Source organism: Lutzomyia longipalpis, chromosome 4 (genome assembly GCF_024334085.1).
Source record: "Lutzomyia longipalpis isolate SR_M1_2022 chromosome 4, ASM2433408v1".
Lineage (NCBI taxonomy): Eukaryota > Metazoa > Arthropoda > Insecta > Diptera > Psychodidae > Lutzomyia > Lutzomyia longipalpis.
This window is the reverse complement of record NC_074710.1, coordinates 8,804,051-8,831,618: the sequence shown is the minus strand read 5'-3', so window position 1 is coordinate 8,831,618 and position 27,568 is coordinate 8,804,051. Positions and strand designations below refer to the sequence as shown.

General features: G+C 34.1%; 2 protein-coding genes across 6 annotated transcripts in view; one reads left to right on the top strand and one right to left on the bottom strand.

Annotated features, from left to right (window-relative positions):
• The window catches only part of LOC129796107 (vasorin-like), a 98,390-nt gene that overhangs the window by 38,515 nt on the left and 32,307 nt on the right, over positions 1–27,568 (bottom strand). For all 5 annotated transcript variants that reach the window (XM_055837835.1, XM_055837831.1, XM_055837832.1 and 2 more), the window contains exon 3: positions 17,140–17,222. The gene's annotated coding sequence lies outside the window, so the exon portion shown is untranslated. The remainder of the gene's footprint in view (positions 1–17,139; positions 17,223–27,568) is intronic.
• Positions 21,644–24,768, top strand: LOC129796132 (uncharacterized). Its single transcript, XM_055837886.1, has 7 exons — positions 21,644–21,817; positions 21,901–22,016; positions 22,089–22,276; positions 22,677–22,898; positions 22,973–23,522; positions 23,592–23,694; positions 23,848–24,768. Exons 1-7 carry the CDS (start codon positions 21,727–21,729, stop codon positions 24,084–24,086), a joined length of 1,509 nt encoding a protein of 502 aa, XP_055693861.1. The 5' UTR covers positions 21,644–21,726; the 3' UTR covers positions 24,087–24,768.

Genomic DNA, 27,568 nt, shown 5'->3' with positions numbered 1-27,568 from the left:
GCCTAAAAATCTTAGGCCAGACTTTAAATAACTTAGGCTTAGCTTAAAATAGCCTAATTTAGAAATGTTAGGTCTAGTCTGTAAAAAAAAAAACTTTGGTAAAGCCTCAAAACTTAGGCCAGGCTTTTTTTTAACTAAGGCCCATTTAAAAAAAAACTAGAACCAAATTTGAAGAATCTAATGTAAGGCTAGCCTAAAAATCTTAGTGTTTGTTTAAAGACTTGAGATTAATTTAAAAAAATCTTTGGCAATGGCTTTAAATAATTTAGGTTTAGCCTGAAAAACTTAAACCTAGTCTGAAATAAAAAATTTAGGCCGAGCTAGAAAAACTTAAGCCAGGCTTAAAAAACTTAGGTCTAAATTAAAAAACTTAAGTCCAGATTGAAACTTTGACCTATAATAAAAAACTTAGGTTCGTTTTTAAAAAAATAAACTTAGATCTTACTTAAGAAAACTTTACTTGGAATTTTCACCTAGTGTCATAAAAGCCTAAAAATTAATAACTTCATTGTCCTTATAAAAAACATTCTATAAAATATAGAAAATTTAAAAACAAAAAATTTATAATGTTACGAAATCCACGATTTCAAAGGAAGATCGTTCTAATGCTAAAAATCATCAAGTTAACTCATAAATTCCAACTGAATTTCATGTCAATTTTGCCCCAAAGTTCCCCAAAATGTAATGACGACAGAGGTTGGAATTATTCATAGTTAATTCCCACAGATTCTTGTCCGACACACCACAAAAGTCTCCGCCGACATGGCGTCCCACAAACCCCCATCCTTAGTTCCATCAGGTCATTCGCAAAGAAGTGGTGCCCAGAGAGAAATTTGACCCATTCCCAGTCGATCTGGTTGGAAGAATAATTGCGAATTTCTTTTATTGTGCAACGGATGGGAGCCCAAGCGAGCACACTCATAAAACACTCACAACCATTTCGTTGTATGATACATAAAAACTTGGAAAACTTCCAATCTCTATGCTAGGCCAGTGAGGAGCATCTCATGAGCTATATATGTTGTGTATATAGGAAAATGCGTGAGAAATGCTCACATAGGCAGACATTAGAGGTATGGGGTGCATATTTTCACTTGATTTTCATGCAATGCAGTGATTTTTTTTATGAATGCTTTTAGTCCTTTTTTGCCTTCTTTTTCCTTTTTGTTGCCAAAAAATTCTTTTAATGCATTTTTCTGCGGGGAAAAAAGAAAATTGAGAACAAGGCAATTTCCTCGCTATTCCATATAAGCAAGCATAAAAAAATATTTTTCATAGATCGATAAATGAAGACAAAAAGAAGCATTAGATGATTTATGCTTTTTATTAGATTTTTACAAACTTTTTTTTGTTGCGTCTTCCCAATGTACACTGGTACATATGGAGAGAAAAAGCGTCGTAATACGTAGTTGTGGAACAGAGGTAAGGTGGGAAGAAACCCAATTTAAGAGAGATTGAAATGAAAAATCATCTTTGAGCAAATTCTAATCGCACCCGCAAAAGAAAAGAGAGATTAATGAATGACAAAAAGGTTCGTTTATTTTCCTTAGTCGTTCATTGTAAAGTTCTTGAAGAAAATCTCCCGTGACGGGAAGAATGAAAAACGAGAAATGCGACAAGGAAAATCTTGTTGGGATTTTATTTTATATATTTTTTTCTACCTCCATCAACCCTCCCATATAAAGGAACTAAAATCGAAAGCGTGTTCCTTTAGCTAAAAGGTACTGCGGGGGAGTGAAGGAGAGGTTGCAGCATTCAGACACAAAAATGTCCTTCAAGTTGTCAACCTCCCCTTGGAGAGGTTTGTGTGAGATTTGTGTGACAAAATAAATTAAGAAGAATGTCTGTGGAAATTGCACTCCTCATCTTCACACAGCCATCGTATCAATTTATGAGATGAAGGGTACAGGCAACACTACAATTTTGTGGATGGGAGGAAAAAAGGGTATGTTATCTATTCTTAATATTTGAGGGTCTCTGCAATGATGAATTTTTCAATTTCCTCCCAGAAAAGGTTCCACGCGCACCATCCAAACCATTTCACACACACATACACATAAATATATCCTGGTTGGGCGCCACACATGGTGGCAGGACGAAAGAGGAGCCACATGCGAAATACAACATTCATCAGGCATGATTTAGTAGAGCCACAGAACTCCACCAAATTGGCTGTACCTGATGCTTTTTAGCGCACACCGTGAAACTTTCCCTCTGCCACATTTGCTCCCCTTTACCTCCACCACACTCACTCTGGGGGTGGTGGGTGGTGTGGAATAAAATACTAAAAGGGATCCCCAGCACACGTTGGGTGTGGGGGGAGAAGTTGGGCTCCTAAGTAAGTAGTAAGAGGTCCCAGGTACGAGAACTGAATACCAATGATGAGCATATTTCTATACGGACAACCAGCTACCATCCACCCATCTTGACTTTCACGGAGGATCACCCAGATTCGTCAAATGGGAATGGGGTGAGATGGAGTGTTGCAATAAAACTCCCACGAAGAGTTGCAAGGAATGTCTGAGAGACGTTTTAGAGATGAAGATTTAGGATTGAATCTTTTTTTTTTTCTAATAATGGGGTATATATCAAGACACTGAAAAAATCCCTTAATTAAATTCTTTGATCAGAAAATTTTGGTCAGGAAAATGTTTCAATTTGGTTTTTGAAATAAGCCAGTAAACAAAATTTGCTCAATATTGAGTCAATGTAGATCCGCATAGGTGATCAATTATTGATCAATCTAACTAATAGACAATATTTGCTCAATTGATGATCAACCATGTGCACATAAACACTGATTAGGAAGATATTGAGTGAAAATTGAGCTTTTATTGAATTGTTAATTCAAGAATTAATAAAATTAGCACACTCTGTAGTCGCTCTTCTTGGTTCAAGAAATAATAGGTCTGTGAATTTTGGTTCTAATAAAATTTAAAAGAAAAAACAAAAAAAAATACTAGCAGCTGTCAAAAAAATTTTTTTGGCAAAAGATTGAGTATAAATTGTTTTATTGATCAATGATTGAGCATAAATTGATCAACTAATCTCGTAATATATTGTAAATAGTTGATCAATCTATTATCAAAACTTGATTGAGTTAAAATTGACTCAATATTGGGTCAATGTAGATCCGCATTATTCTTAAGCAATCAGATTTGACCTGAGATTGATCAATATTTAATCAATATATGTTCAATTTGATTGACTCAATCATGATTGAGGATTTGTTGGCTCAATCAAAATGTTTACTAAAAAGCTTTAAGTCCTTTAAGTTCATTTAGAGCTTATTTTTACAAGCTTCTTAATTTTTACTTTAAAACAATTTTTATCATCAATATTCACATCAACTCTGTGCTTAGATTTTCTTTATGTGAGTTTTGGTGTGATTTTCCCTCTGCGTGATACCCTTCATACTTCACCAACAATAACAAACTCCTTTCTGGCATTTACGAAGAAGATGAGAATGACAAAGATAATGGCCCAGAATTCCATCCTTCCGCCCTTCTCTGTGCCCTAATGTTCCCTTACAAAGATATTGCTACGAGACATGTTGATTTTCCTTTAAGTCTAGAACACTATATCACTCAATTTTGGTGGGATACACACCAAATTGTGCCGATAAATTGAATTTTCATGAGCCAATCGCCACAAATTTCACATACACTCCACATTGCACTTTCTTGTCTGACAACTTACCCCATCCCCACGGCGAAGGAAGAACTTTCCGTGTTTTCTATTGACTCAAAATCATCTCAGCGCAAGGCAGACTTTAGACACAAACATCCATCCAACTATTGGAAATGATAGTTCCGGGGGATGCTCACAAATTTTACCACCCAACAACCCCCTCCCGAACCCACTCGGCGTCTCCAATGCAAATTCACGCAAAACCCACCCTCATCATGCACATTTGCTTTTAACCAAATTCACCCAAGAGTGAGTTCACCCCATTGGGAAGACAGATAAAATTCATAGGAGTTAGTTTTCTTTTCTTTCGTCTTGCACTCTCCTGCTTCCGTCAAGAAGATTTATTTTATATGGAAAAGTCTGTGCGCCTCAAAGTAAATCAGGCAAAATTGCATTGCAAAGGGAAAATGTGAATAAAAGGGAATCTTCCATGAATATTATTTGTCAATTTTAATTATAACAACATTTTCTTGATGAAACATTCTCTCTCGTTGAAAGCTGCCATAAAAAGCTTTGCGCAAAATGATGATCTCAGTTCAAAACGTTTTCTTTTGATGAATATTGTTTTGCATTTCAGTTCTTTGAGATTTAATGCGAATAAGGAATGTGCTTTAATTTGTGTAAGAAGCATATATATTTTTTTAAACCTAGATGTGCTTTGAAAATTTTGAGATGTTTCAATGAAAAAAAGTCGAAAATATCAAAATGTTCTTGAAAGTTCATGCAGGAATTTTTTTCTTCAATTTTTTTCAAATGAGGGAAATTCGTTGGAAAAGCAATCTGGAAGGGGCATGATAAATGCCCTCTTTTCTACGATCAGCGACGATTCAAATAACTTATAGCTATTTGTCTTTATACAAGTTTTACACAGTTGCACCTTACAGTGAGAGTAAATGAATTTTCCTATATTTGTGGTTTTTTTTTGCAGAAGTTTTTCTTAGTTTTTCTTAAAGAAATGTTTGACCCAACTGTGTAAAATTTGTATTAGAGCCAGAAGATGAATATAAATTATTCGAAACGTCGCTGATTGCAGAAAAGTTGCGTTTCTCTTGCCCATTCCTGACAGCTTTTCCGACGAATTTCCCAAACGAACACGGTCGTCAAATCGACCTATCAATTAATTTAGCTATCAAAGGATTTTTAAATATTTTTTAAATTACTTATCAAAGAATTTTTTTTTTCGTATTTTCGAAAGTTGGAAAATTCAATTCTTAACCTTGTTTAACTAAATGAGTTTGTACACTTTTTTAAAACGAATCCATGTACTTTTTGGTGTAAATTAAGACATTCTGCCACTTTTTTACACATAAAATTAGTTAAATAAAATTGCAGATCACACTAAGAATAACTCTAGGTCAAGCAGAAAAGTTTTTTTTTCTAGAAAATTATTAAGTTTCCTAATTTTAAAAACTTTATTTGCCCTTGATCTAGCTTAATGGTTTTTTAAGTTGGAAAAAACAATTAAATTAATTTAATTTCGGAAAAATTTCATACTGCACATTTGTGGGATTCAAATAATCGTGAAAGGGTTAAATAGTCAAATGAATTTATTTTACAATTCTTTAAGGAAATTTATATAATTTTCAGTTTACATAATTTTCTTGATTGTGTTAAGATATCTCTCACATAAACACCGGAAATACCCTTTGTGCAAGCACATCCTGTAACCTCTGAAGAGAGCATCTGGTGGAGCAGACAATGTCACAAAGTATATCATCCAATTAGGGGGAAGATGCTGCAAAATTCCGTTGACATCCTATAAATTACACCTTCAGCACCTAAAGTACAGAAGCGAGGTGTTGGTGCTAATTGCACAATTTTTCCTTTTCCCCTTTAACATGATGGAGTGCATGACAGTGGATGGCAGTATATTTTCCCGCGAGCTGACTCCATCATGCCCCGTGGATGAGTTGTCATATTTTAAAGCCGTACCACGGGAGCGCGGGACATAGAGTGCAAAAGAATTTGATGGACTGGCATTTTATGCCAACTAATTTGACGTTAGTTTTCAAACAAACCATAAAATGAATATCTCCCGGATGGAACGTCAGTCATGCGGGGCAGGGTGGAGCAAAGAGTCGACAGTGGATTTTGGATGCTTTCCAAGATTCGCGAAGTCACCACGCGGGAATTGGCGCCGCAAAAGAATAACCCCTTCAACCGTGGAAGAACGTGAGCAATTTTCAAATGAACAGCCCAAACACATGTTTTTCTTTCGCGTGAAAATTCATTTTTCCACGAACCTGCGGATCTGTTCTATTGCTTTTCCCACTAATGAATGCCAATTGAGTGATGAACAAATGGCATATTGGGTATGACCCTATTGTGAATTGGCTCTCAGTTATTGCTTTTATCGGCAAAGAACTCCTCAAGTGCATTTCTGGGAAAAAGCTTAACGAAAAGTGCTGGAAAATTGAGAAAAATTAGATTTTTCTCTGATTTATAGGTTAAAAGGAAAAATTTCCATATTCCCCGATCAATAACCTTATGCAGTATACAACATTATGTATCTCTTGCCTGAGAATAGCCAGAGGGGCGATTTAAAAATATTTTTTAATAATAATTTAACCCAGTTTTAGTATCCAAATTGGTATGAGAAAATGAAGAAAATTATGTTCAAGAAAATAAATTCCCTGTGGGAGTTTCTGATATGAAACGTCTTTGTTTTTCTAGATTTTTCCTTATTCATATTCATTTAAAAAATTATTCTAATTAGTTTTCTCTTTAAAATGAATTTCTCTTAAAAAAACTGTTTAGTTTGTTGAAAAAAAATTATCAAAAAAAATTGTGAATTGAAAACAATCCCAAAAAATCGTAAAACTAATGCAGGTTATTTCTTTTAAATCTATAACAGGCGTGAAAAGAGTCTGATGCACACTACATGGGGTAAGTCCCCTGACTGTAACCGAATTAGATTCTTCAATTATTCCACAGTAATGTCAAAAGCTTAAGAAAAATGTGGTAATTTTCCGGGAAAGCTCTATATAATTCATAAATAATTGCAAGAATAAAATATTTTATTTCAATAAAATAAAAATTAATTAAAAAATGTAAAAATGACGATGCCAAGTTCTACCAGGTGTCTCCATTGCAAAGCAATTGGAACAAAATGCAAAAAAAAATTAATAATTAGTTTTAGAAAAAGTTAAATGACAAATTATTATGAGAAAATAAAATATTTTAATGCAATTAATTAAATTCCACCATATCATGTGTTGAAAAAAAAAGTAGATATTGTAATCAAATTCCATCAATCCAGAAAAATTGATGAATTTTATCACGCATAGAGTTTTTAATTTACACATCAAATTTTCCATAAAAGCTCTTCGATGTACTTTGGCAATGGGGAATTTCATTGGGAAGAGTTGCATGCACCACACAAAAAAAAGTCAATGGGATAAATATTTTGTGAAAAATATGATTCGAAAATTGCGAATGGGGTGCAAATGGGAAAACTATTCACAAAAATTGGATAAATATTTGCGTCATGAGAGTTTTTTTACGCTGCTCTTTGCTCAATGGGATTCAACTGATATTTCCATTCTATGAGCAATTTATTCGGATGGGGGGTGAAAAAAGCAGAATCATAAAGAGGGGATGAGAAGAAGTGGGTATTTTTGGTATTCTTTTGGAGGGTGGTGAATTCAGCATCATCGATGAACTTTGTGCAGAATGGTTGGCAATTTAAGTTTTGTACGGAATTTGCGGTGACATGAAAATTGAATCCTTCCCTTTTTGTCTGAGGATGGGGTTGTTTGAATCTTTCGCTGTGCGAGAATATTTCCCTGGGAAGGATGCTTGTCCGGCAAAGTTTTCCCAGGAAAACAACCCTCAGTGTTCAATGGAGTCGATTTGTGGTTGATTTGAAATGTGTGCGTGCGTATAAAATGGTTTGGGTTTGCTTTTCGTAATTTGCTTCTTCGGACGACAAGTCTACGTGTCCAGAGTCATCAGCACGAATCCCCAAAACCCGTCATAGCCATGCCAGGCAAAGACATCTCCCTGCAGTCTCGTCGTATTTTCTTCCAATGATGTACAATTGTGGTGGAAATTTATGGAAACTATTTCCAGCTTTTAGTGATATTTACAGTCTCACAGTCTCTACTTGTTCTATATAGAAGAGCAACGTCCAGGGAGGGCCGACTGGGTGTACGTTGCGAAAATAGGGGGCATGTGACAGAAACACACATGCTGCAGAATGTTGCTATATACATACATATCATATAACACAACATAACGACTCTCACGTCCAAGACAATAAACACACCGCAAAGGAGAGGCGAAAAAATCATTTAGGATGAGACAAAAGCTCGCACGTCCTGTGGGGACATAAATGAATTAAGATTTACGCTTTTTTAGGAGGCTATAAATAAAAAAAAGAAGAAAAGCAGAAGAACCAACAGAGTGGATTCTCGGAGAAATTTATTTAATTTTCACAAATGACTGCTTTAACACGATTCTTTTTTGCCATTTTATCGCCTCAGTTTTATTTTCACGAAACATTAGCACAAAATCTATCTAATTTGTTGTCTATTTTAGGATTATTTTGTGTGGAAAATTTGAAGAACTTTTACCCACTTTTGCCATAAGGATTTGAGTCATTTAGGCCTCAATAAAGTTTTAATTTAAATAAACCTGAATGCACCTGAAAATGTTTGAAATTTTCACGAAGTCTTATTTCAAAATTAGAGCTTTTCTCGTGAGAAGAAAAACTCAAAAATTGTCTAGAAAACAGATCCCCCAGTCGCTGAACTTTTAAGCTGCTTGAGTCAGCCGCCGTCAATACTTTGGAAATTATTTATTTTAAGCCACCATCGCCGAGGCTCTTATTAAATCAAGCTGTCGTCGTCGATACTATGTACGGCTGGGGACTCTGCTAGAAAAGTCAATTCTTAGCAAAAATTCTGGAAACGCTTAAGAAGTGCTTAAATCATTCCTTTAACAGAATCTATTTGAATTTTTGCTTTCAAAGCCAATAAAGAAAATTTTCCTATTGTGGGAAAATCTGAGTTAACCATTACTTGATTTCTTTTACTGGGGCATAAATACTTAAAAAAAAAGTTTTCTTTTTTGTGTATTTGAGGGATTTCTTTAATATATCAAATAAGTGAGTTCCTAAGAAATTTCACAATAAAAGGGGAACAAAAACATTTCGAAATATTACAAATATACTCAAATGATTACAATTATGTTGTTATAAAAAAATTATCAAAAATTGAAAGAAAAAGGTTTTAAAAAACTACTCCAATTTTTTTTTAAACTTAATTTAACAGGAAGAAGTTAAATTAGGAATTAAAACGTACCTAATATAGAAAAATGATTTGATTGATGGAAATTACAAAACTCGGGTTGATACTGACGGAAATTTTAATGTTTTGATGATTTAGGATAAATCCTTCCGAATTGCGTCAGCCAAGGGACGGTAGGTCAACCCAAACACATCCTTTCAATTTTAGGGGCCAGAGCTTTCGACGCTACTGTGCGTCTTCCTTCGCGTCTACTGTGCGTCTGAGTTATGCCTCAGACAATTGCCAAGAAAAGTCAGTTACAGTACAGTGAAAGAAAATCAAAGGAAATATATCCCAATACTAAGAAACACTTAAAAAAAGAGAATCCCCCTACATGAAAATCAGCAAGATCACTCATTTCAGACGTTTGACGATTCCCAAACAAAGACACAATTGACCACTGAGGAAGACGCACAGTAGCGTCGAAAGCTCTGGCCCCTAAAATTGAAAGGATGTGTTTGGGTTGACCTACCGTCCCTTGGCTGACGCAATTCGGAAGGATTTATCCTAAATCATCAAAACATTAGAAATTGATATAATTCGTATAATTTGTTTAAATTCAATTAAATATTTAATGTTTAAAATATTCACGAATATTTTATACAAAATCAACACAAATTTAATCATTTGAGAAATCTTCTTTTCTTCTTGGAAAGTTTTTTTTTGTCTTTTTGCATGAATTCGTGAGTCAGTTTTCTTTTTGAGTTATAAATTCGGTTTATTCCTAAATCTTCCCCTGCGTGATTGAGTGAATAGAAAAGAAATATGAATATTTAATGTGGTACCAATGGAGATTTTGTGAAATTTGGCAATGAAGAAGTGGCTCAATTAATTCTGTCTGCGAGATTGAGAAAATAATTTTAATCTCTCTCCCGTTGCATTAATTTGAAGAGACGGCAAATGACGAAGAAAAAAAGCTGGCAAATTAATGCAAATTTAAGCATCGAGCCAGCACCGAGACTACGAGTTAAGAATTCATCCCCTTAGGGGCGGTAGAAGATGTTTTTTATGGCTTCGGAGGGATTCACTTGTGTGCTGTTGATTTTTCTCACACAGATGGGTGCTCATCCCGTACTTGATGCACTCCATTTCAATCCACAAAATTGGCAAAAACGGAAGATAAGTTAATTTAAGTTTAGTAAGGAGTAAGGAAAAATCTCTCCGTCTTATATTCCTTCCACTCATTCTTATTCAGTTAAAAAGAAAACATTATTCATGAGAATATTCAAGCATTAATCCAATTAATAAACTTCCCATTGTTTTCTGGGGGAAATTTGTTTACTCATATATCCAAAATATCGCGCAATGGCGAAGATTTATGTGTATAATGTAGGTATTACGGGAAAATGCTTGTATATAGAATATGGCTCACAGTGTCCCTTTCGCCAAGAGGAGCTCATTATCATATCAAGCCCCATTTGGGGCGGCAATAAACATTATTCTGTGTATTTTGGCACGAGGCAAATTAATACAGCTGTGTGTAATTGGCAGCCAAAATTCCTTGTTTATTCTAAGGATTCCCTTCCGCATCATCCAAATGGTGTGTCTTTGGTTCTTTTTTTTTTTTTTTGGCTAAAAACGCTTTTCACCAACTGAGCGCGCCAAATCCCAGTAAACAAATGATTGAGCCAATAAAAGTTCAATCACGATTGAATCAATCAGATTGATAAATGATTGATCAATAATTGATAAATCAATTGAGCCTGTCAATCGATTGATCAATCATTGGTCAATTATTGGTCAATCGCAGATCAATTCCGATTGATCAATAATTGATCATCTATGCGGACCTATATTGACTCAATATTGATACTATCAATATTGAGTCAACTACAACTCAATCAATTATTGATCATGGATTGATCATGGATTGACCAATTATTGTTCTTCAATTTTTTTATCAATCAATTGGTCAATTTATACTCAATTATTGATCAATCCATATTGATAGCATCAATATTAAGTCAATTTTATCTCAATCAAATTGATCATGGATTGATCAGCTGTTGATCAACTATTGACCTCTAAATTTTTCTCAATTTATGCTCAATCCTCGGTCAATCACGAAATTTACGGGCAATCATCCGTCAATCATCAGTCAATTACACAATTTGCGGACAATCATTGGTCAATCTCATAATTTCAATCAATTGTTTGAATATTGACTCAATATTGACACTGCCAATATTCAATCAATCATATTGACTCAATATTGACACTGCCAATATTCAATCAATCTGATTGACTCAATATTGACACTGACAATATTCAATCAATCTGATTGAGTCAATATTGAGTCAATATGATTGATTGAATATTGACAGTGTCAATATTGAGTCAATTTTATCTCAATCAGGATTGATCGTAAATTGACCAAGTATTGATCAATTATTGTTTACATAAACCCAACTGCGAAAGAAGCTGATTATTATACATCTTACTTTTAGTATGTACAAAAATTATTCTAAGACCAATGAGACTGTTTTTGACGTATACTATATGCAATTCAGAGCGTGAGTCTCCCATATAATCCTTTGTGTTACAATAACTAATTAGGGGATTAATTAATTAAAAAAGGATTAATTAAATTACAATTAAAATACATAGACGAAGGCGGGAAACTATGTTTCGGACGAAGGATTTTTCAGTTTTCCCATGTTTTCTTTATAGATTTGGTAATGTCACTTACATTTGTATAATTTGGCACATAGAAAAATCTCCCGCTCCCTCCCCTGAGTACACAATCACCCACAATTTTGATTTGGGGATATTCAGCAATCATTAACGCTAATATCTGCGAAAATTTCTGCCACATGGAGTTTTTATAAGTTTGCTAAAATCGCGAATTAATTTTTGCAATTTTGACCAAAAGATTAAGTATTGACCACACACAAGAGGAATTCCCATAAATTCCTTGTGCACAACATTTTGCGCATAAAACGTATTAATTTAACCCTTTTGTTGATTTAAGATGTCGTTTAGAAGTAATTAAAAATATAAAAATGTTCTATGATGATGTCAAGATGGTTAATCCCCCTTTTCTACCACAGTTTAGAGCAAAGGTTTGAAGCAAGATATATGGTTTCTCATAGAATGATGTGAGTTACTAAATCTTACTATACAAAAAAAGTTGTACAATGTACACATGTATTGAGTTTCGGTAATGCAAAGATGCATGATACTGTGTTTCACAGAGATTTGGTGGAAATGAGAGAATTTGGTGAGTAAGAGAAATATGTGGAGTGGAGTATAAGAGATGGATTTTAATGGCACAAAATAAGAAAAAATATGCGATGATTTATTAAATGAGAGTAACTACGAGATGGTATAGCAATTTATTGCTATTAATGAGTATTTGTTTGAGAGAAATATATTGCAAATGAGCTGGTTGCATTTGATGGTGGTGCATGAATATCCCCATGTTCTATAACGTAATGTTATATGAACATGGGGATTTTTTTTGCTTTTTCTTTAAAACTATTCCTATTGATGGATGTCTTTAAGAAAAGCAAAGAGAGAAATGGTTTATCAAGAGGTGTCGTGTATGGCTATACTACTTTTAGTAGTATTGCTATTAATGAGTATTTATTTGAGAGAAATATATTGCAAATGAGCTGGTTGCATTTCTTGGTGGTGCATGAATATTCCCATGTTCTATGAACATGGGGATTTTTTTGCTTTTTCTTAAAAGTCATTCCTATTGATGGGTGTCTTTAAGAAAAGCAAAGAGAGAAGAAATGGTTTATCAAGAGGTGTCGTGTTTGGCTATGCTACTTTTAAGTAGTATTGCCTAAAAATGGGTATTTATATTAAGAGAAATATATTGCAAATGAGCTGGTTTCAAATAATGGTGGTGGTGCATGAATAATATCCCCATGTTCTATGAACATGGGGATTTTTTTTGCTTCTTTAAAATTATTCGTTTTAAGAAAAGCAAAAAGAAAGAAATAGTTTAATTAAGAGGTGTTGTATATAACTATACTGCTTTTAGTAGTAGCTAATCAAGAGGGCAATCAAAAGGACGTTATATTTCATTGATTTGGAATTGATGTTCATGTTGATTTCAGATATTGCATCTGTCAACCTCACTGATACAAAAAGCTTATAAACTAAAAGATGTGTATAGTTGATAGAGTAAAAATAATACACAATTTTTTTAGATTAACTATAAAGCAACTTGTATGTAGCTTTATTTATCTAGAGAAGTATTATAAAGACTCTATGGTGGTATAAATGGTAAACGGCTTTCGAAAATAGGGTGCCAAATGTGCAAAGCGGCTGCCATACCGTGGTGCGCAAAAGGCATATCCCTATATCGACATTTTTTCCCCAGAAATGATAAATCATGTAAGAGAGATACATGATAAAAAGCTAAGTAAGATTATGTTGTTGTTTTTTTTTAATTTTTGAAAATTTGCATGGCTCCAAGGGTAAAAATTTTCAAAATAATATCCGGCTCCAATGCCATTTTTTTTAAATTCCATTTTAAGTTGGCTCCAATGCCAAAAATTTTTCAACAAAATAGTAGCTAAGTTTGACGTATATCATATGGCTATTCGAAAAATTTTCAAACTCTTTTGACGTGTATTTAATATTATATCTTAATATATAAAGCTGAAAAGTCTGTCTGTTTGTGGCACATGAACTCCTCCGAAACGGCTATTCATCCCTCTACTAATATACTCCACCCTTTTATAGCTTAAAATGAAGTTTGCTCACACGTGATTGGGGGCTCTGGTTGACTTTGAGAACATACACTACATGAGTTTTACGCCTGATAATTTAAATATCAAACTAAAGTAGATTTTTAATTTACATCCATGCGCAGAAATAATCGCTTCTCATCATTTTTTGACAATCAATCGGATTGATTACCTATTGAACGATAATTGACAATCAATCAGATTGATTACAAATTGAACGATAATTGTAAATCAATCGGATTGATCACCTATTGAACGATAATTGACAATCAATCGGATTGATTACCTATTGAGCGATAATTGAAAATCAATCGGATTGATTACCTATTGAGCGATAATTGTCTATCAATCGGATTGATTACCTATTGAGCGATAATTGTATATCAATCGATTGATCAACTATTGATCATCTATGCGGACCTATATTGACTCAATATTGACCTCAATGATTGATCAATGATTGGCAAAATTTGTTTACTGGGATGATTTGAAAGAGGCAAAAGTGCGGAAAATTGCATGGAATTTTAATGAAGTGATACAAATAGTTTCCTTTTGTCTTCCACACAAACAAATAGCAATGCTTTCACCACAATTCCACTCTATGTGGGAAAGATTCTTAAGCATAAGGAATCTTTAAGAGTTTTATACAGTGATGGGTGGAAAAATAGTTCTCGCTAAAGTATATCTGGAAAAATCTTGATGAATTTTTGGTAACTAATCGTGTAAAAAATATGAATATTTAGTACAAAAAATTGTTCTAATAGCGACATAGTGCTTAGAGATCCTTAACAGATTCTAAAGAAAGAAACTTTCAAGTCCACCCACACTGAGGAAGGCAAATTGTTTTCTGTCGAAAGCTTGGGAAAATTGTTGATCTCTCTCACTGTTAGCACCATTTTTGCAAACTCCAAGAATCTATTGAAAATAATTTTCAATTTCTCGTCTCTACTTTTAGCACCCATTCCTGTATTCGCAGCAGCATCGTTTACAAAAATCGATGCTAAAGACTTTGGGAGTATTTTATGAATTTTCCTGAGCATTTCTTGTGCATGTGTGCGTTGTGTGTGTTTTGTTATCACCAAAAATGGCTTTAGTCCCACATTTTGGATCATCTCTCAGTGCCAGAGAGCACATCCTACCTTCCACACAGGGGTGTCCCTCCCTCATGCTACCACAGCATCTTTTCAATAAACTCAAACGCTCCAGCTGCCACTCTAGTCCAAAAGAAGAAAAGCCACACACACACACACATCCCCCTGGGAGAAACTTCCCTTCTAACATGGATACTTCCACCCCCAAATTCATGCTAAAATACATCGTAATTTGTTTCACACGAACACGTTTTTTTTCTGGTCCGGGCACAAGTAAAATAAAAAAAGCGGAAGCCCCACAAGAACATACATAGAACATAAATTGAGCTCACAGTGACATCCAACACCCCCTCTCTTCCCCGCAAGAGGAGACCGGAAAAAAGGGGGAGAGATTGTCACGCGGATGTGGAAGAGCTTGCCGCATATAGACAAGAATCACTTTCCATTGAATGTTTAATCTCTCAACTATAGAAATTGCAGAGGCAATAATTTTTGTCGAGCACCAGCTGAATTCACCATGTGGTCAATTTGGACATGGAGAGCTCTTTTTTTTAACCCCGAACCAGAAGTATTCCATTGGGAGAACTCGTGGTTACAATATTGTAGTACAAAATCCTCACCAAAGAGTTGAATAGAGCATTCAATGTATCCCAATGGGAGCTACATATAGTCATATTTTTTCAATACTAATATCCTGGATTAAAATAAAAGGAGAATAAAAGTGAGGATTATTTTTTGTTATATTTTTTTTATGATTCATATCTATTCATTTCACTTCTTTCCCACTGAATTCATGAGTTTTTATTTAATCTATTGTTATGTTTAGTGTGTAAAAGCACTAATTTATCCAAGAAAGAATATAAAACATTTTAAAAATCGATAAATTGTAGATGAAAAGATTTTTCCTAGTGCGTAGTGTAATCGATAGAGCTCACGCCCTCTGATGCATTTACCTTGAGTTCGAGTCTAACTTTCACTTAATTTTTTATCTCATGAAAAAGTAATAAAATATCAATTCTAGACCGAGAATATTTCATATATAGATATCTCCGTGAATATGTAACACATATAGTAAGTTCTTCACCTAGTTTTCCTCGATAAATGTTGTATTTAGGTCTTACAAAAAAAACAATAAACTTATTTAACACTATATATCAAAACTTTCTGGTATTGTTATTTCAGAGAGAATTTGCTATTTAAACAACTGAATAGAGTAAATACCATGTATAGTACACGTGAATACAATTGAGCTTTGCAAAAGTTCATAAACATAAAACCACCCCCTCCGGACTTTTTACTGAAACACAAAATGAAATTTAATTGAAAATAGAAATGTTTTTTTTCCAATTCTCATACAATTCAGAATAGAAAAAAAGTACATAATTAAACTCTCTGAGAATTTTCCTATTTTCCACTCACATTTTCTTTCTTCAATGTATAATTGGAAAAAGCTTCAGTGAAATTGAATAGTTTTATGAATAACAATCAACAAATAATGTCATTTTTTTATTAAAAAAAACATTTTTGCTACATTTTAATACTTTGACGTAGGACGTTTTTTTGTTCTATATTCATTTTTAGAAATTGCTTGGCCCTGAAAGGGTGTAAAAAGTTACGGTTTTTCTAAAATCTTTTTAAATTTTTCTCCTTACAAGAAAAATTTAAAAAAAAATTGAATTTTTTCATCTCACAAACTATCCTTTGAAACCCGAAAAAAATGATTTTTCTTTGAAAAACTCCGTGAATTTTTCTTAAAGCTCCAGAAGCTTTCAGAATCTTCGTGACTTGTATAGAATATCTTTGGAGCTTTTTTGTGCGGGGGGTACTTTTGTTGGAAATTGCCGTGAAAGTATCAACAAAGAAAAGTCTCAGTGAGTTCCGGGGGTGCTATATAATAGTGCAAAATCAGAGAACTTTTGTGATTTTTCTCGGTACTTCGGAGCTCAAAGCTCCATGCATCAATTCAGTGTGTCTTGGCGAATTCGCTTTATAGTCTGGATTGTCTGGCGCTTTTTTCCCCCCGCAAGAAGTTGGCGTGGTGCGCTATAAAAATGTCAGAGATATGGTGAACAATGAAGACTGAAAATCTCATATGTGTGGATGATGATGGTGAAAGATGAGTGAAAGCTTTCTTGTTTCCCTCAAAACGCCCTTTATCTCAGTGTGCGTGTCTATATATATTGTTTTTGGGGGTGGAAAGGGGTTTTCATTTCACAAGAACGGAATGTTGCGGCAATTTCGCGCTGTGCGAGAGGAGCAGTGAAGGCAAAAGATGGGAATTTTGAGTGATTGACAGAGAAGCAATTCTTCATGCCAAATGGCTGCATTTTCTGAGGAAAAAAAATAAAATAAAATTCATATACTCACCATAGCTTCGATGGCAGTATGTCACAAATTGGACGACAGATGAAAGGATCCTCAGCTTGGCTCAATTTGTGTGTCCGCACAGTCTGGGGAACAAAGAGAAAAAGGCACCATGAGTGATGCAGAATTTTCCGGGCGTTTCGCTTTTCTTTCAGAGCGCAGAGCGCTTTTTGTTATGTATGTACATATATTTTTAGCCTCAGCATGACTACTGCTAGTCGTTTGCTCTGTTAACAAGTTAAATTAACATTCTGTGCATTTCAGCACGCACCTTGTTCGACACAGCACAATCACCACCACTTACATACCCCAGCGTCGACTTCTCAGGGACCATGGGGACACATGGGCTGATCCTTTTGTGACACGATGGAAAAGCCTCCACACCGTCCACAACATCCACTAATCTCATGCATAGCATGTTCCACCAACTATTTACCCTCCACTAAACTCTCTGGAGATTTTTTTTCACCTCACCCTGTCCCATGTAACACGCGCTGTGTTCCAACAACCTTCCGAAAAACTCAGGGTAAAGTACAATTTTCACCCTCAATTTCTCCACATCGTCCCCATCGCACACATACATAGCATAGAAAAGTTTCTTGGGACGCATTCCCCCTGCACCTAAGGTGGGGTGCGGGGTGAAATTTATCGCCATAACTTTTTCGTTGGAGTAGAGAATTCTGTTGAATTTTGAATTAATGGACACCATTGGGAATTAAATAATTGAGAGAGTACTGCGATAAAGTGTGGTGTCGAAGAGGTGAAGAGACGCACCGACCATCCTCCCCCCACGTCGTAATGTTTAATTTTTATGACAGCCAACATCATTTCTATGAGGGCGGGAGGTGCGGATATTTTGTGGCAACACACAAAAACTAACAAATGAGTATCACGGAAAAACATTATGGCCATTTTGGGGGGGCGGAGGGAGCACGGAGATGGAATCAAAATGATGAGGAAAGTTTTGCGGAAAGATGTGTGGGACCTTTGTGGAGTTTTCCTGGGAAAAAAGGAAAGTATATTACCTATCTTCATACCTACAAGCTACCCTTTTAAATTTTATGCTTCACCGAAAAACGTTTCACTCAAGATTTATTTTTCCCTATAATTTTTCCTTATTGCATTAATTATAATAAAATAATAATGGGTCCTGGGGCAAAAAGTTATTTTTTTTTGGAGAAATATATTCCTGATTTCCCTGAATATTGGGCCTTATTCAGCGACCAAGAAACCCTTCAAATCTTTGAATTTTGTACTGAAATTTTAAGATTTCAAGCGAATTTCAAGGGTTTCTTGGTCGCTGAATTAGGCCCAATATTTGAGTTTTCCCATAATGACAGTTTTATAGGAAATTTTCCGGGATACAACTTTGTCTCAGATGATTTTTTTCTAACTGAACGAGAAAATGCATTTTCAGGCCATTTTTGGAAGCCTTGCACCTTTAACTTTTTTGCCCCAACCATGGGGTAAAATGATGAATTGCAGTTTTTTGTCTTTAAATTTTATGAGTTTATTTCATCTGAACTTTGTGAGATTTGTGTAACAATTAAAAATCTTTTTTAATAAAAAAAAAATACAGAAAATAAAAATAATAAAAAATTGCGAATTTTTATTTTTTAAATAATTTTATATCAGTAATAGTGAGTAATTAAACATGAGTAATAAATGTGTTGACCAGGGAAAAATAAAAATAAATAAATCTATAAAATATTAACTGCCTTAAAAACGGTTTTTAACTTTTTGCCCCAGTTATACATATATCTCTTTCAGACTTCTTTGCATTTTTTTTTGTTAATTTTAAATTTTATGAGTTGAAAATAAGAAAACTAATGATTTTGTAAGTTCAAGTCGATTAATATTCTGAAAATTAATATTTTTTTATGTCTTCATATTCAAAATTTAAGTAATTTTCATTTATCTGAAAATCTTGACATGAATTCACCTAAACCAACCCTTCTTGTTCGGATTTAAAAACTCTCAATTATGCTAAAATTATGATCAAAGCTTGAAAAAAGTATTTTAAGTTCCGTTTCTATTTCTTTCTAACAAAAAATGAATAAAAAAAAAAATAGAATTTTGACAATTAATTCAGCAACATATTTGCAGCATATTTGAATTTTGTTCCTGTTTGATAAGTCTCCCATTTAGCACCACAGTGCCCTCCACCCCATTTAAATACAAAACGCCCCCCTCAAACCCAAATATTAGGATAAGTACAAATAAGTACATAAGAGGGTGGATTTGATGGAGTCTCCCGACGGATTAACTTCCCTGCGTGGGGGTGGCTGCGTGCGACACACAAAATGAAGACTTTGTGGTGTTGTTCAAAGGAGGATACCCATTTGTGTGTTTGGCTGTAAAATGAAAAGATGATCTCCAATGCCGGCGGAAATCCCAATCCCCCATAAAGGTGCGGGGGTGTCGTATAATCCTACCCGGAGTATGGTACGAGAATTGAGTCATTTTGGAGTATGGCTCGACATGAATTTAATTGCTTTTGTCCGCAAAAGTGTTGGGGCGCAGTAAATCGCTTAAAATTGTCTCACTATTAATTGCTCTGTTTTGAGCCAATGGGTGGCTTGGGGGCGCTCCTCCTGCTCCCCATGAGAGCATGTGCATTAATATATCAAGAGTTGTGAATCAAGATGTGGAATATTGTGTGGCTTTCTCAGTGTGACAATCCACTGCGGTACCACGATGGTACACTGCGGGCAATGGGAGACAAGAAAATCCACGGCGGAGCAACAATCGAGGCACCCAGAGCCACTCCATCACCCACCGTGACGGCGTGGAGCACATAAATGTCACTCATTCGCCTCCTCTTTCGCCTGTCAACGAGACACACAAGGACCCGGCTCCGCAGATGAATGGGTCTCTGCCTTGTTTGTCTTCCACTCGCACATCAACCATTTGTCCTGAGCCACTTTCTGTGTACACCATCGCGCGTTCCCCACATAAAATGTCCCACATTTCTGACTCCGCAAAGTCACCCGCATGGAATTCCATTGGATTGCCGGGGAATCCGGTGTGTGGCCACTTCCTGATAAATTTTATCTTCACAATAATGTGCGCCTCTTTTCTAAATTCACTTTTACAACATTACAAGACTTTTAAACAAACCATACACTTTGCATCAGACACAATCGCTTATGTAGTATGTAGAGGAATTATGTAAGATAAGATTACTTTTTAGAATAGGTACCTATTTCAATATATTTCAGGAAAATTATCAGTTGGATTAACAAATAATTATTTAAATAGTGGGAGAATTTGCAAATCAATCCAGAATCCAGAGCTTTCGACCCTAAAATGAATTTTCTTCATGGATTTAAAAATCATTTTATTTTTTTTTTTTAAGTAAACAGTAAAAGATTGTATTTAACGACCAAAAAATCCTTGAATTCATTATAATTTCAAAAGAAATTGCTGTTTCAAGAGTTTCTTGGACGCTGAATATGACACTTTCTTTATAAAAATTTTCAAACATTTTTTAACGTTTCTCAACAATTTTTTTCTGCTTAAGGAAATTCATATTCTCTAGGAAAATCATGCAGCGTTCTTAATGTTATTGAATATTCTTTTAAAAAATAATCTTGTCTGAAAAAAATGCAATATCATGGTTGAAGTAGACACAATAAAGGACACTATGCGTTTTTATAAGAAAATACTTTTCAGCTTTTAACCTACTCAACAGATTCTGTTCAAATTATTTAAAACTAACGCTGGGTTAGTAAAAAAAATTGAAAAAATAAGATTTTTTTGGATTAACCGATTTATTTTCAAATTAGTTTAGGGTAATCGAAATTTCATTTACAGAATAATAAAGGACATTATGCATTTTATCATACCTTTACAATGAGAAAAAGTTTTTTTTTCAAATATCTCAATTACACGGAAAGAAAAAAGTTGAGTCGGCGTAAAAATTTGGCGCTTTTTAGTACAACAGCTACTAATCAGCTCCAATAGCTGATGACTCAATTTAAGTCAGCTGGAGAAACTTGTTGAGCCAACTAGAATTTTGGCTAGCTGATAATTTTTTGGGAGAAGTTTCTCCTATTTGCACGAAGAGGCGCTGCGGGCAAAATATTTTTTCATTCTCGCTATCCGTTATTCGCGACGTATTGTATGACATGTTTTTTGTATCAATTTTATACTTAAGAGTCTAGAAAATTGTTTAAGTAGTTTTTGCTAGTTTTCTTAAAAGAAAATTAAATTTTCGCAAAGCGTAGGGTAAATATTTGTCTCATGTGATTCAAATATAACGAATCCGATATTTTATTAATTTTTTCTTCTTCTTCTTCTCAATTTTAAATTTTTACGGTTGTTGGAGTGTTTCTGGATCCATATATAGCCAATATTTATCAATTTTATGTAAAGATTGACATTTTAGAGAAGAAATTCCATTTTTTTGACCTCTTTATGAGATCACGAAAGCTCTTTAATGCTTTTATAGTTTTTCCAAAAGAATAATTAGCGAAAAAATCATTTTCAAAACTGATGCTTCCGTCAATTTTCGCGCGGCGCTAGTGTTTGTAAAAAAAGTGCAAAAATTGACAGCCTTGACAATCAAACGGACAACACGTGTAAACAATGTGCGATGCGAACGAAAAAGACGATATTTGTAAAATAAGGGACGCTCTTAAACGAATTGGATCAGAAAGTTACCTGCATTATTTCATTGGTAAGTATTCTGATAAGTGATATATAATTTGGTTAACCCTTCGATCCGTATGCCAATCAACATATTTATTGTCTTTCTTTTAGATCAGGAATACTCCTTTGAGGCATTCAAATGCCTATCGCTCGAAATCTGCAAAGAGTTTATTCCTAAAAGTGGTCCGCGACTGATTTTTTTTAAAAAGTATTCATCTCTGATAGAGGTAATTTCAGTGAATTTTTTATTGAATTAAAAATCTTTCCAGTGATTTTTACTTTATTATTTCTATTTTCAGGAATTCGATGGTTCAACGAGAACCAATGTAGATAGTTGCCCGATCCAAGAAATTTTGGAATTTACAAATGCGACTGAAGTTCCTTCTAACGTCGGAATACCCGAGGGATCATCATCGATTGGAAATCCAGTGGACGATTTTGCTAATGAGTTCCTTTCCTGTGCAAGAGGATTTTTTCTGAAGGGAAAGTAGGTATTTTTGAAATGAACAAATTGCAAGTTTTAGTAACTACCATTAAAATATACTTAAATGTAACGTATATTTAGGCACAACATATTTAGTCTTTTACATTCTATGATTGATTCATAATCATTTGATTAGATAAAATGAAAATTTCATAAGATTAAGACATTTAATAATACAGCTAATCTTATGTGTACCTGTATAAAGTTAGTTTTTTTTTAATATTACATATTTACGAAAAATATTCTCATTGAATGTAGATTCAGCATGAAACCACTGCGAAGTGAATTCGTATATGTATTTCAGTTTTGCAACAAATTATTAGAAAGAAAATATTTATATTAATTAATATTTCGAAACTAGAAATCTTAACTTTTACTCTACATATTTGTTTCCTTTTTTTAGATACACCAAAAATAACACCTTTTCTGATTCGGAGCGTGCCAAGTTAGCCAAGCTTCTTGTAGAGAAAGAATTTTCTTCATGGCAGAATGTGCATGGAGATGCGAGTGTTCTTAAATTTAAAATTTCGAGTCAGCGTTTTCAGGAACTTGCAAAACTCATAGAACAAACATTCCCTGGCGAAAACTCCCTCACATATTTTATTCCCTACAACAAAATCACTAAGTAAGTATTGAAATTAAATATGCCATATTGGTCTGTTCTTTAATCATTTTGTATCATTTTGTGTCCTCTTTTAGATCTAGTCCCAGTGGAAAGCTCTATTGGCAGTACAATAACTGGAGACAAGCTTTGAAAGACATTGTGCCACAAGCTTCCACAGAAATTGAAGATTTTGAGGTGGATGATCACCTGAAATTTTTGCGCGAAAACACAGAACCATGGGATGAAATTTTTTTTTCTTGGAGAGCAACATTTCATGCGAGACAAAAACTCCTAAAATCCCCAACTTCGTCACTTCAAAACTACTTCAACCAATTCAAGATTCTTCAATCGCCCTGTGGCAATGATCTTTTGCTAAAGGATTTTTCAACAGAATATCCAGATTGTGATACCAAATTTTTTGAGAGATGGCCGGAAATTAATGAAAGAATCATTTCATTTTGCAAAAAGAAGATATCAAAAGACGAATTTGATTATCTGGACCGCAGCACTCCATACGAATTGCTCGGATTTTTTGCACTTCCCAAACTATTGAAAGGAAGTTATTTGAGCAAAACGGTTGAACGAAACAAGAAACTTAAACTAACGCAGACCGAAGTTTTGAAGAGACTAATATTGCACGTTCAGGTAAATAGATTTTTTTAAAACATTTTTATGAAAATTTTATAAGATAATGTCTTTTTTTGCATTTACTAGGACGCGTCTCTTCTTGAAAGAAAAATCAACGAAGAAAATTTGTATTACGACAAACACAAACTGAAAAGGACACCCAAATTGATTTTCGTTGGAAGTGACTTTAGTAAGTATCACCTCTTTTTTTTTTAGTAAGGGACAGACAAAAATTGTTTCATCTTGGTGCAGATTTTTTAAACCTCCTACTAAAATTATTTTGCACAAAAATTGTATTCTCTTTTTATATGTTAAAAATCCTATGCTACTCTTATATTTTTAGACAACATTTCTTCAGTATTCATTGAAGTGGGCGGCACTTATTACGAACAAAGTTCAGCACTTTCGGGAATTGATTCCTTCTTCAAAACAGTGGTGGCACTTAATTCTGAATTTCCTGAAGGAGCCCAAGTGTGCTGGAGTCTGGTGCAACACTACGTTTATGAACTACATACTGAGAAGGATAAATCTTACGTATCTGTTTCAAGTCTAATAAGCGATCTCCAAAATGCGATGTTTTAAGTGCTTTCTTTCCTTCAACGATTACGAATCATTCAATTATCATATTACTGCGTGTCATAGGGATGTGTTAATTTGGAAATGTATCGAGTGTGCTGTAGAGAGGGAATTTTCATCAAAAAAAAATTTTTCTGAACACATGAAAAAATTCCACAATCAATTTATGGAAGTGAATTTTAATTCTCCAAATAAGGAAAACTTCAAACATCAAGAAACGCAAACAGAAAAAATTGAAATCATTAATTTGCAAAATCTTATTGAGAATAACAAAACATCATTGATTTGTTTGATGAAAAATCTCTATGAAACCTCTTACAGTAACCATGACGTGAGTAAAATTATAAATTTGTTTAAAAATTACCAACTAAATTTTTGTGAAGACGTCAAACACCATTTGATATCACAATTCCCCGAACTAAATTATGTAGTTGATAAAGTGTTTTCAACTGTTAATGAAAATATGACCTTAATTTCCTCTCAACATGTAAGGGAGAACTTTCTTGAAGAGACCACTTGTTATGTCAAACCAGAATGTTCCACAATCGGATACAGGATAGAGTCAAAAAATTCAGATACAAGCACAACGATTAAACAAGTAAAGTGTGAAACAGTTGTAAATGGGTCACTTGAGCCTCATCTTAAACTTTTTTTTTCTTCCAATATAATAAAATCTTCAATTTCTTCTTATATGGACGAACTCAAGCAACTCTCAAATTCAAACATTGTTAAAAGTTTTCTGCAAACAGATTTTTGGAGGCTTAAGTTTCAACAAGCTAAAACTAACACTGATGGGATTATTGTTCCTTATCTGCTTTACTATGACGAATTTGAGACTAATAATGCTCTAGGATCTCATTCATCAAACCAAATGGTTGCGGGATTGTACATTGTATTACCAATAATATCAATCCACGATCAAGCAAAATTGAATAATATTTTTGTGTTGTCGTATTCATACTCACTCGATCGAAAGCAATTTGGCAATTCGGTTTTTCAACCGGCAATTGAAAAACTGAAACAATTTGAAACTGAGGGTATTGAATGTGAAAATCAAAAATTTAATTTGATTTTGTGTGCCCTTATCGGGGATAATAAGGGTTTGAATGAGCTCCTGGGCTTTCAGGAGTCGTTTTCTGCTAATTTCTTTTGCCGTTTTTGTAAGATCCCGAAGGATATTACGAGTCGTTTAGTAAAAATTGATCCATTATATTTGAGAACTAAAACAAACTATAATGAAGATTTGTTAATTAATGATGCAAAAACAACAGGTGTCAAATCAGATTGTATCCTCAACCAATTGTCTTATTTTCACGCGTCTGAAAATTTTTCTGTTGACATGATGCACGACACCGCAGAGGGAGTGCTTAAATATGAATTGGCTCTAATAATTCATGATTTCATTTATGTTGACAAGATACACAAAGATTTCACTCTAAGTAATTTGAACGCAAGAATCCATATCTTCAACTATGGTACAAATTACAATATAAACAAGCCTCCAATAATTTGTGAGAGTCACTTGAAAGGCAAGAACCCATGCCTAAGAATGTCAGCATCAGAAGTTTTAACATTCCTTAAATTCTTTGGCCTTATTGTTGGTCACTGGGTGAAACGCCAAAATAAAAAGTGGGATATATATTGCCTTCTGAAAAGGATTATTGACATACTAGAGCAAGATGCAGTCTCATCTCATGACCCAAATTTACTCAAAATGTATATTGAGGAGCATCATGTTTTGTTTTTAAAAGTATTTAAAAAGCCTCTTAAACCAAAGATGCATATTCTTTTGCATTACCCCATGGTTATGGAAATCATGGGCCCTGTACGACAATTCTCCACAATGAGATGCGAATCTAAGCATAGGATCGCCAAATCCATATGCAATAATACAACTTCACGTAAGAATATTTGCAAAACACTTATGAACAGAGTGTCACTACAAAATATCGAACCCAATTTTTCTCACATGAAAAAAGAGATTGCATTCTCCAAACCAGTTTGGTATGGAGGTAAGTCATATTTCAAAAAAATGATGATAAATGAGAAAAGTATTCGAAAGTATCCTGTTGTGTCCTTTGCATGCACTGAAGATAATGTATATCCTACTTTTTATCAAGTTGTGGCATATGAAAAATTAATTTCAAATGAGACAAAAATTGCATGTGTAGCTAAATTATTTACAGTAATCTATTTTGATAATCACTTTATGGCTTATGTGGTTAAACTTGAAGATGAACTAAGGAATATTGAAGTAAGACTAAGTGACCTATTTGAGAATTTTACTTATGTGCTTGAACACGGAATGGAATTTATTGTTTAATATAAATCTGTATTGTTTCATAATGCTTTGTTTTATTTTTTGAAGAAAAATACAAATTCACCTATTTTTTGCACAAAAATGTAATCTGCTCATTAACATCATTTTTGCTGGTAATAAAGGTTCGTAGAGTATGATTAATTTGATCCTCTGGAGCTGAAAAAGGACTTTATCTATTTATGTTTTCCTCTCATATCTAGGATTTTGTTCAGTCAGTCCTATGTTATTAAAACTTGTCAGGTAGTGCAGATGCTTGAAATAACAAGACAATCCCGTTGTTTTATTGCAGACTTTTTCTAGTAGGAGTCTGTGTATTTCTTCTGTTTTCTTGTAAATTTTAATGCGTTCCAGGCCAATGTCAACCAATCCTGTCTAGGGGTAGACCATAAGTGTGACATCTCAGATTCTCATCTTAAACTTCTTCAAAAACGGGATTATTCCTGAAATTTTTAAAATATTCATGATTATCATATAATTAATCTGCTTTCTCTGTTAACTTTAAGTCTTGAAGGATATGGATAAATATCCTACAAGCAGAAATTGAGCATTTGTATCCACGAAGTTTTACCTTTCCGGAAGAAATGAAAACTAAACATCCATATGTAGATAGTGTCTTCCAGAATGGGAAACTGTACAATATTAGATTTTCTTCCCATAGGAAACTAATCAGTTCCATATCACACAAAACAGAACAGGGAAATAACAAAAACAAAAGAAAATTTTTTTCGTCTCCTTTGTCAAAATAACCAAATAAACAAATTGCGTGCTACTGAATTTTAGCGCCCTCTGTTAGATAATTGCTCGGAATTGTGTGGTTTCTTCCTTTTTGTCATCTTGTTCAACGAAAAAATTTTTCTTGCTGTGAGAGCTGAAGTAAAGTTCTACCCTTACAGACTACACTTTTGAATAAGCAGTGGCTGCTTTCTGACGCCAAATTGCTGGTATAGCAAGAGTTTTCAGCTCGCCTTAGTAGATATTTTTTTCCGTGTGCCTAATTCAGAGTTAACTGCTCACAAATCGCACTACAACGCATGTAAACTTAGTACACGTTTAGGTAAACTCATAATAACTGGACTGCTTATGACAAAACTTTGAGTTGAATTGATGCTCAACAAAAATCATTTATTCTCATATGAATACTTCGTTTAGCATTCAATTATGTTAGCAG